General features: G+C 43.8%; 1 protein-coding gene across 1 annotated transcript; it reads right to left on the bottom strand.

The window, feature by feature from the left end:
* Positions 1–273: 273 nt before the first annotated feature.
* Positions 274–5,051, bottom strand: LOC140111125 (uncharacterized). The gene is made up of 15 exons (XM_072132327.1): positions 4,806–5,051; positions 4,185–4,451; positions 3,738–4,103; positions 3,202–3,651; positions 2,911–3,115; positions 2,699–2,827; positions 2,473–2,606; positions 2,151–2,384; positions 1,936–2,073; positions 1,703–1,840; positions 1,493–1,612; positions 1,248–1,367; positions 1,087–1,164; positions 754–974; positions 274–556 (listed from the first exon to the last, which is right to left on the bottom strand). Exons 1-14 carry the CDS (start codon positions 4,823–4,825, stop codon positions 935–937), a joined length of 2,439 nt encoding a protein of 812 aa, XP_071988428.1. The 5' UTR covers positions 4,826–5,051; the 3' UTR covers positions 274–556; positions 754–934.
* Positions 5,052–10,500: the final 5,449 nt, after the last annotated feature.

Raw genomic sequence — 10,500 nt, 5'->3', positions numbered from 1 at the left:
ATGAAGGGAGGCAGAGGGCACTGACAGCAGGATGAAGGGAGGCAGAGGGCACTGAGAAGATAGTGAAGGGAGGCAGTTGATGTGTTTTCATGAGTTAATGCAGCATGTGAGGCCATCCAAGTTATATAATCACCCTGGATGATTCCCTCTGTAAGGTGTATGTGAAAATGTTAGATAACCTATATATTTTAAATGTTTGTATACTTCCCCTGATTACCTGAAATATACCCATGTAATAAACTTTCAAACACAACAATTTGTATAAAGAGAATAAAACATTTATTGAGAAATAGATCCATCAATAACATCTCATAACCCTGTAAAGTTGATCCAGAGGAAGGCGAAAAACCCCATGGGACTGATGCCAATTGGTCCATAGGGGAAAAAATTCCTTCCCGACTCCAAATATGGCAGTCAGAGTAGCTCCCTGTATCAACCTGAATGAAAATATATTTATCATAATATATAATTGCAAAAGAAAGAAACAAGAAGGAAATTCTTTGGCAGCTGAACTCCACTGCATTTCTTGATTCATTGGGCCGGACTTGAAGCAATCCTGTCAAGAATAAATAGGATAGAGTCATGAAGTATGAAGCTGTTTATGTACTACTTGGCCTCACTATCATCTACCATGAATCACTTAACATCTCAGGTGTTTAATAGATTTTTTACAAGAATCTTTAATGAATATAAGCTAGACACCGTCGTTAATACACTGAGGGGACTATTCAGTTACTGTTATGTTGGTCTTACCAATAGTGCACCTCTTGTCCTGAAGAACAGTATATCTTCTGACCTTCTCTTCCGCTGAGCCAATGATCGGAGATCAATCCTGTTCAGAATGAATGAAAGATTTTATCAGAAAAGTAATGTAATTCAGAGTAAATAACATATGTATAAAGAACAAATATAAAACAAATAAAATTGGGCCTGTTTATCTTCGAAGTCTAGAACTTCTTCTTGGTTCTTCAGTCCTTTTAGAGAAAAAAAAGTACAATGTTATAACCAGATATTAGAAATATTCACTTTCAGATTTGTTATTTCAATTGGATGGAATAATGTTTGTGAGAGTCTGCCTCTAGTTACCGAGTAGACCTGTCTGCTGCGGGCTCAGTCTTCCTTTGGGACCGTGTGGACACTGTGGGCAAGGAGGATGTCTGTGCTCTGCAATGAAAGAGAAGAATGCTATCATACCAGAAGTGATTCATTAGCGAAGTACAATTTTACTTTTTGACAATGTATCCAACCTTGAAGTAAATTCAGCATCATCCGAATCACTTAGGCTCTCCTCTGTGGTGCTGCCTATTAACTGTAGAATCCAATCATCTTCCTCCTGGCTAGCCTGATTTTCCTCTGCATTGAAATCCCTTTGTAGGAAACATATAAAATAACAATAAATTAGCAATACACTCTTGCTATCAGGTACATAGAGTAACATAACGTAATGCATTGGCTATAATTTAGCTTGACAATAAATGCCTAGTATACTTACCGGATAGAGCTGCCTCCTTCTTCTTCAGGCTGCCTCCTCTTCTGGTTCCTGGTCGCCACGCCGATCATATCCTCGCCGCCTTCTTCATCCGGTGAACACAGGTCTACTGCATCCAAGTTGCTTTTTAAGAAACATACAAAGGACAAATTAATTAGTAAAAATTAGTACCCAGTGTCCTTCCACATGCCAATAAATGAGTAATATAGTGACCTGCTAGAGCTGCTTCCTCCTGCTTCAAGCTCACTCTCCCTGGTTGACAAGTCCATCCTCTCTTCTCTGACATCTTCCTCTTGTGGAAATGGGCCATCTTCATCTTCGCTGTCCTGGTCTTCTACATCCATGTATCTTCTTAACAAGCATAAAAACACAAACATCATACTGGCAAACAGGTGCCCAGACACGGTGTATTGGGTCTCATGACAATCAATGCATGGAATAGTTACCTGCTAGAGCTGCTTCCTCTTGTTTCAGGCTGTCTCCTTTTCTGGGATCTGGTAGTCACGCCGATCGGACTGTCATCATCAAGCTGCATGGTCTGGTCGTCTTCATTGTGCTCTTCCTGCTCTTCTTCATCTGTGATTCTGGTTATCAAGCATATAAAACATTAATGACTCAGCAAGCCATTCTGTAGAACATATATTATGTTTGCTCACAGTACCTTGAGGTGCTGGGTCGGGGTTGATCGCTGGCGCCTTGCCCTGCCTGCACTACCAGAGAGTAGGCATGGCAGATGTCCTCCAAAGTCTTCTCCCTATAATTCCTTTCGGCTGTCAGATTTGTATGTGCCAAATATTTTGCAAAAAGGCACTTCTCTGAGTCCGAATAATTTGGCATTGTCCAAGTCTCACACACCCTCCGGACAAGTTGGCTGGTGATGCTGGGGAGTTCGAATCTAGAAGTACAAAAACAGATGGTAAATACACAGTATATGGCACTAAACTTACAATGAGTCTACGCAAATTGCATTTTGTGAATCTTACTTTTGGTGGTACCGCCTGATATCATTGGAGACATTGTGGATGGCCTTTCCACTAGTTGAAACAAAAAATGAGTCGTTGGTTGACTTACGGAGTATCAACCTAGGCCTCACTTTTTCAAAGTAGCACTCAAACCACTGGGGAAAAGAAGCGGACAGTGAAAAAGAAGAAAAACAATGAAACATCTTATTTCCACAATTCCAATAACCTGTAGCCTTTAAAAAGTTACCTTTTCTTCCTCCTTGTTTAGCACAAACGTAGCCACTTGTTGGGTCGCTGTCTTGTGCGTCTTCACGCCAATTATGACAAGCTCCTCCCCTCTATAGGTGTGAGAGATGCGATCTCTCCATTCTGAGACCTAAGATTAAAAGTGTTTGGAAAATTTCATAGAAAATCAAAGCTACAACAACATTGCAGAGTGAGGATGAGAATGGCACTCACTGTCATATTGGCCACAACCCCAGGACGCTGAAGATGTTTCAGAACAAGGAGGGCCTCCAAATAATAAATAATGTCGAGCTGTGAACTCATATCGCAGCTACCAGCCTGGACGGCTCCTATGGACTGGAGGAAAGAGGGCTTTGCTACTGATAGGAGCCTGCGGCAATCGTCTGGGCTCTTTGTGGTAGTGATCAATGCTTGGTACCTACAAATGAAATGCATATGATATTTATATATAAAATACACAAGATATCACTATATAAAATAAAATGCATCATATATTAGACTCACCGCTTGCTGACGACTTCTTTAGATATGCCCTTTGACAGCCGCTTTTGAATGTCTTCGGTCACATCCTTAAAAAATTCGCAGGACTTATAAAGTCTGGGATGTTCTGAAAAAAGGTTGGTGGCCCTAAGCTGATAGGTCATGAACCTCCTGACATGCTTCAAGTAGTTGAAGACAGTCTGGTTGGCCAAGTTCAATTCCCTCAGCTTGGTGAAAAATGCGTTGGCCTTCTGCACATCTTTGACGAACTCCAGATTGACAGCCTTTGGATTCATAAAAAATAGAAATCTGGAGACATCTTCCACCTCTTGGCTGTAGTTGGTCACATTTAATGTGTCAGCCAAGTAAGAAGCAAAGCCCTTGAGAATGGGATGATCCAAAGAGTGGCGGCGGTATAAGCCTGCAGCCTTCATCCTCAGTCTTACATCCGAAGTCCAATTTGTCTGTAGGTGTCTAAAATTCAGAACATAAGGTTACATTTAATACAATCTATCACATACACACATATAAAAAGGAAGAGGAAACCTCAAGTCACTGACCTCTGTGTGTGGCTATACATAGGTAGGTCATCTTCGCTTTCTTCCTCTTCTCTTCTAGATGGTTCTTGGTCCCTCTGGTCATGGTCATCTCCTGGTCCTTCTTGGTCCCTCTGGTCATGGTCATCTCCTGGTCCTTCTTGGTCCCTCTGGTCATGGTCATCTCCTGGTCCTTCTTGGTCCCTCTGGTCATGGTCATCTCCTGGTTCTTCTTGGTCATCCATCTCCATTAGAGCTGGGACATCCTCCATGTCTGGTTCAGGCTCCACATGGCCCTGTGTGGCATGTTCCGGTTCAGATGGCTGTTCCGGTTCAGGTTGGGGCACTGTGGAGGTGGCAGCAGGCACTGAGGTAGACGATGTCCCTTGCCTAAAATTTATGATAAAATATAAAATATGAATAGGGATACCATATTGAAAGAGACAATTAGCAGACAGAGATAGCACATACCTGCTTGGAGTTGGCTTACTGATTATTACAAATCCTCTGTCCTCCAGAAAGGGGACTACATTCTCTAGAGATCCCAGAGACATTATGTCAGGATAATAAATGGCTGTGCCCTTGGCTGCTATAGACATGAGTTGTTTCCTGGCCAATTTTAATGCAGCTTTCCTCTCCTGTTCTGTGTTGAGCCGCATGCACTTTCTTTTAAGATGTGTTGAAAGTATCTTATCAGGTCTGCAGCAGACGGGGCAGGTCAAGGGAGTTCTGTTAAGACTGTTTAAAAACAGATACAATCATTAAAATATGCTTTTTATGTAGGTTACATATGATATTACTGTATAAAATAAGATTTTAGACTTTTACAAGCAACACTATGTTCCAGTGTCACTTCATTTACATACAATCGTAATCCAATCAGTGAGGCTCCATGTGACCATCCTTTGTTGGGGGTTGTATGGAAGAGCACAACTAAAACCAACTGGAATATGTGCTATACATATGTGATATAATATTATACACACTATATAATGCACTATATAATATAAATAGTACACAGTATGTAGTAATAAAATAACCTTAGTCTATCTATAAATACAGCTCATGATAAAACACAGCGTCTGTACTTACATTCTGGATGCAGACTCCATGCTTGTCCAATGTAGATACAAAAAAAGGAAAATTAATTCCTCAAAAGAAGCAAATAAAAAAAAATACAATAATAAAAGTAAAAATAAACTAGCAATAAAGCTTGGTGACTGCTTTCAAGTGGCAAATTCACCAAAAAAACTACAAACTTCACTGCAGTAGTAGAAAAAATAAGGGAATCAAATTCCTCAAAAGAAGCAAAAAATGCTGTAAGAAAAATGAAAATAAAATAGCAAATGCTTGTAAAGCACAAAGGAAGTTTAGTGACTGCTCTCTATGAGAAAAATCTCTAAACTGAAACCCATCCCCCACTGCACTCACTGTAACAATGTAGGTAGGGGGGGGGGGTCTCCTAGATAAAGATAAGTTGGTTACCTGTGTTACTGTTATCTTACAGTCAGCACTGCCATCTTGTGGCTATTTATCAGAATACAACAGCAGAAAATGTTTGCACTCCTAAACCTACTTTACTATCCTCATGGTGTGTAATGAACTTTTTACTTTTTTATTGAAGTTTTATGTTGATTTATATTCATAGTTAATTAACTGTTTTATAGTTTTCATGGTTGCTCACTGTTTTAACAAGTTTTTCACTGTGATTTATTAAACTGTATATACTGTGTTATAATGTTTATTACAATTTTATAATCATTAAATAAACAATATTATTTCTTTAACATTTTGTTCTTGTGCATTTCAATAGCATTTCTTTGGGTATTTAAGGCTTGGTAGGCCTTTTGGAAGCAGTGAGTGGTGTACATCGAGGGGCTGGTAGTTAGCGTCATGGGTGTTGCGGCCTACCACCCCATCGAGTTATTTCAGGCTAGGTAGAGTACCCAAATGAGTGGTGTACATCGAGGGGCTGGTAGTTAGCGTCATGGGTGTTGCGGCCTACCACCCCCTTGGGTTATTTAAGGCTGGGTAGAGTACCCAATGTAGATGATTCCAAATTGTATCTAAGTTTCATCTCAGCCTCTGGTAACAGTAAGTGGTGTACATCGAGGGGGTGGTAGTTCACACCATGGGTGGTGCACACTACCACCCCCTCGGGTTATTTCAGGCTGGGTAGAGTACCCAATGTAGATGATTCCAAATTGTATCTAAGTTTCATCTCAGCCTCTGGTAACAGTAAGTGGTGTACATCGAGGGGGTGGTAGTTCACACCATGGGTGGTGCACACTACCACCCCCTCGGGTTATTTCAGGCTGGGTAGAGTACCCAATGTAGATGATTCCAAATTGTATCTAAGTTTCATCTCAGCCTCTGGTAACAGTGAATGGTGTACATCGAGGGGGTGGTAGTTCACACCATGGGTGGTGCACACTACCACCCCCTCGGGTTATTTAAGGCTGGGTAGAGTACCCAATGTAGATGATTCCAAATTGTATCTAAGTTTCATCTCAGCCTCTGGTAACAGTGAATGGTGTACATCGAGGGGGTGGTAGTTCACACCATGGGTGGTGCACACTACCACCCCCTCGGGTTATTTAAGGCTGGGTAGAGTACCCAATGTATATGATTCCAAATTGTATCTAAGTTTCATCTCAGCCTCTGGTAACAGTGAATGGTGTACATCGAGGGGGTGGTAGTTCACACCATGGGTGGTGCACACTACCACCCCCTCGGGTTATTTAAGGCTGGGTAGAGTACCCAATGTAGATGATTCCAAATTGTATCTAAGTTTCATCTCAGCCTCTGGTAACAGTAAGTGGTGTACATCGAGGGGGTGGTAGTTCACACCATGGGTGGTGCACACTACCACCCCCTCGGGTTATTTAAGGCTGGGTAGAGTACCCAATGTAGATGATTCCAAATTGTATCTAAGTTTCATCTCAGCCTCTGGTAACAGTGAATGGTGTACATCGAGGGGGTGGTAGTTCACACCATGGGTGGTGCACACTACCACCCCCTCGGGTTATTTAAGGCTGGGTAGAGTACCCAATGTAGATGATTCCAAATTGTATCTAAGTTTCATCTCAGCCTCTGGTAACAGTGAATGGTGTACATCGAGGGGGTGGTAGTTCACACCATGGGTGGTGCACACTACCACCCCCTCGGGTTATTTAAGGCTGGGTAGAGTACCCAATGTAGATGATTCCAAATTGTATCTAAGTTTCATCTCAGCCTCTGGTAACAGTGAATGGTGTACATCGAGGGGGTGGTAGTTCACACCATGGGTGGTGCACACTACCACCCCCTCGGGTTATTTAAGGCTGGGTAGAGTACCCAATGTAGATGATTCCAAATTGTATCTAAGTTTCATCTCAGCCTCTGGTAACAGTGAATGGTGTACATCGAGGGGGTGGTAGTTCACACCATGGGTGGTGCACACTACCACCCCCTCGGGTTATTTAAGGCTGGGTAGAGTACCCAATGTAGATGATTCCAAATTGTATCTAAGTTTCATCTCAGCCTCTGGTAACAGTAAGTGGTGTACATCGAGGGGGTGGTAGTTCACACCATGGGTGGTGCACACTACCACCCCCTCGGGTTATTTAAGGCTGGGTAGAGTACCCAATGTAGATGATTCCAAATTGTATCTAAGTTTCATCTCAGCCTCTGGTAACAGTGAATGGTGTACATCGAGGGGGTGGTAGTTCACACCATGGGTGGTGCACACTACCACCCCCTCGGGTTATTTAAGGCTGGGTAGAGTACCCAATGTAGATGATTCCAAATTGTATCTAAGTTTCATCTCAGCCTCTGGTAACAGTAAGTGGTGTACATCGAGGGGGTGGTAGTTCACACCATGGGTGGTGCACACTACCACCCCCTCGGTTTATTTAAGGCTGGGTAGAGTACCCAATGTAGATGATTCCAAATTGTATCTAAGTTTCATCTCAGCCTCTGGTAACAGTAAGTGGTGTACATCGAGGGTTTGGTAGTTCACACCATGGGTGGTGCACACTACCACCCCCTCGGGTTATTTAAGGCTGGGTAGAGTACCCAATGTAGATGATTCCAAATTGTATCTAAGTTTCATCTCAGCCTCTGGTAACAGTGAATGGTGTACATCGAGGGGGTGGTAGTTCACACCATGGGTGGTGCACACTACCACCCCCTCGGGTTATTTAAGGCTGGGTAGAGTACCCAATGTAGATGATTCCAAATTGTATCTAAGTTTCATCTCAGCCTCTGGTAACAGTAAGTGGTGTACATCGAGGGGGTGGTAGTTCACACCATGGGTGGTGCACACTACCACCCCCTCGGTTTATTTAAGGCTGGGTAGAGTACCCAATGTAGATGATTCCAAATTGTATCTAAGTTTCATCTCAGCCTCTGGTAACAGTAAGTGGTGTACATCGAGGGGGTGGTAGTTCACACCATGGGTGGTGCACACTACCACCCCCTCGGGTTATTTCAGGCTGGGTAGAGTACCCAATGTAGATGATTCCAAATTGTATCTAAGTTTCATCTCAGCCTCTGGTAACAGTGAATGGTGTACATCGAGGGGGTGGTAGTTCACACCATGGGTGGTGCACACTACCACCCCCTCGGGTTATTTCAGGCTGGGTAGAGTACCCAATGTAGATGATTCCAAATTGTATCTAAGTTTCATCTCAGCCTCTGGTAACAGTAAGTGGTGTACATCGAGGGGGTGGTAGTTCACACCATGGGTGGTGCACACTACCACCCCCTCGGGTTATTTCAGGCTGGGTAGAGTACCCAATGTAGATGATTCCAAATTGTATCTAAGTTTCATCTCAGCCTCTGGTAACAGTGAATGGTGTACATCGAGGGGGTGGTAGTTCACACCATGGGTGGTGCACACTACCACCCCCTCGGGTTATTTAAGGCTGGGTAGAGTACCCAATGTAGATGATTCCAAATTGTATCTAAGTTTCATCTCAGCCTCTGGTAACAGTAAGTGGTGTACATCGAGGGGGTGGTAGTTCACACCATGGGTGGTGCACACTACCACCCCCTCGGGTTATTTAAGGCTGGGTAGAGTACCCAATGTAGATGATTCCAAATTGTATCTAAGTTTCATCTCAGCCTCTGGTAACAGTGAATGGTGTACATCGAGGGGGTGGTAGTTCACACCATGGGTGGTGCACACTACCACCCCCTCGGGTTATTTAAGGCTGGGTAGAGTACCCAATGTAGATGATTCCAAATTGTATCTAAGTTTCATCTCAGCCTCTGGTAACAGTAAGTGGTGTACATCGAGGGGGTGGTAGTTCACACCATGGGTGGTGCACACTACCACCCCCTCGGTTTATTTAAGGCTGGGTAGAGTACCCAATGTAGATGATTCCAAATTGTATCTAAGTTTCATCTCAGCCTCTGGTAACAGTAAGTGGTGTACATCGAGGGGGTGGTAGTTCACACCATGGGTGGTGCACACTACCACCCCCTCGGGTTATTTCAGGCTGGGTAGAGTACCCAATGTAGATGATTCCAAATTGTATCTAAGTTTCATCTCAGCCTCTGGTAACAGTGAATGGTGTACATCGAGGGGGTGGTAGTTCACACCATGGGTGGTGCACACTACCACCCCCTCGGGTTATTTCAGGCTGGGTAGAGTACCCAATGTAGATGATTCCAAATTGTATCTAAGTTTCATCTCAGCCTCTGGTAACAGTGAATGGTGTACATCGAGGGGGTGGTAGTTCACACCATGGGTGGTGCACACTACCACCCCCTCGGGTTATTTCAGGCTGGGTAGAGTACCCAATGTAGATGATTACAAATTGTATCTAAGTTTCATCTCAGCCTCTGATAACAGTAAGTGGTGTACATCGAGGGGGTGGTAGTTCACACCATGGGTGGTGCACACTACCACCCCCTCGGGTTATTTCAGGCTGGGTAGAGTACCCAATGTAGATGATTCCAAATTGTATCTAAGTTTCATCTCAGCCTCTGGTAACAGTAAGTGGTGTACATCGAGGGGGTGGTAGTTCACACCATGGGTGGTGCACACTACCACCCCCTCGGGTTATTTAAGGCTGGGTAGAGTACCCAATGTAGATGATTCCAAATTGTATCTAAGTTTCATCTCAGCCTCTGGTAACAGTGAATGGTGTACATCGAGGGGGTGGTAGTTCACACCATGGGTGGTGCACACTACCACCCCCTCGGGTTATTTCAGGCTGGGTAGAGTACCCAATGTAGATGATTCCAAATTGTATCTAAGTTTCATCTCAGCCTCTGGTAACAGTAAGTGGTGTACATCGAGGGGGTGGTAGTTCACACCATGGGTGGTGCACACTACCACCCCCTCGGGTTATTTAAGGCTGGGTAGAGTACCCAATGTAGATGATTCCAAATTGTATCTAAGTTTCATCTCAGCCTCTGGTAACAGTGAATGGTGTACATCGAGGGGGTGGTAGTTCACACCATGGGTGGTGCACACTACCACCCCCTCGGGTTATTTCAGGCTGGGTAGAGTACCCAATGTAGATGATTCCAAATTGTGTCCAAGTTTCATCTCAGCCTTTGGGTGGTGTACATCGAGGGGGTGGTAGTTAGCGTCATGTGTGTTGCGGCCTACCACCCCATCAAGTTATTTCGGCTTGGTAGAGGACTAGGTAGAAGCTACTTCAGGTTTCAAGAGTCATGTCTGCAGCCACTGGGCTGCACAAAAGATTCTGCCCCTAAACAGCCAAGGCAGCACCCCAGCACAATTGTACTACATGTACACAGTTCAAGTATCACCCTAGGCTTGGTAACTGAA

This window comes from Engystomops pustulosus, unplaced genomic scaffold (genome assembly GCF_040894005.1).
Source record: "Engystomops pustulosus unplaced genomic scaffold, aEngPut4.maternal MAT_SCAFFOLD_391, whole genome shotgun sequence".
Classification (NCBI taxonomy): Eukaryota; Metazoa; Chordata; class Amphibia; order Anura; family Leptodactylidae; genus Engystomops; species Engystomops pustulosus.
The sequence above is the reverse complement of the archived record's forward strand: the minus strand, read 5'-3'. Positions and strand labels throughout refer to the sequence as shown.

Bases quoted from the DNA above. Each gene is read 5' to 3' on its own strand.
- LOC140111125 (XM_072132327.1), bottom strand. From the start codon at position 4,825: ATGGAGTCTGCATCCAGAAT. The intron at 4,452-4,805 runs GTAAGTACAGAC...GTTTTTAAACAG, and splicing joins ATGGAGTCTGCATCCAGAAT to TCTTAACAGAACTCCCTTGA. The intron at 3,652-3,737 runs GTCAGTGACTTG...TCTGAATTTTAG, and splicing joins ATGTATAGCCACACACAGAG to ACACCTACAGACAAATTGGA.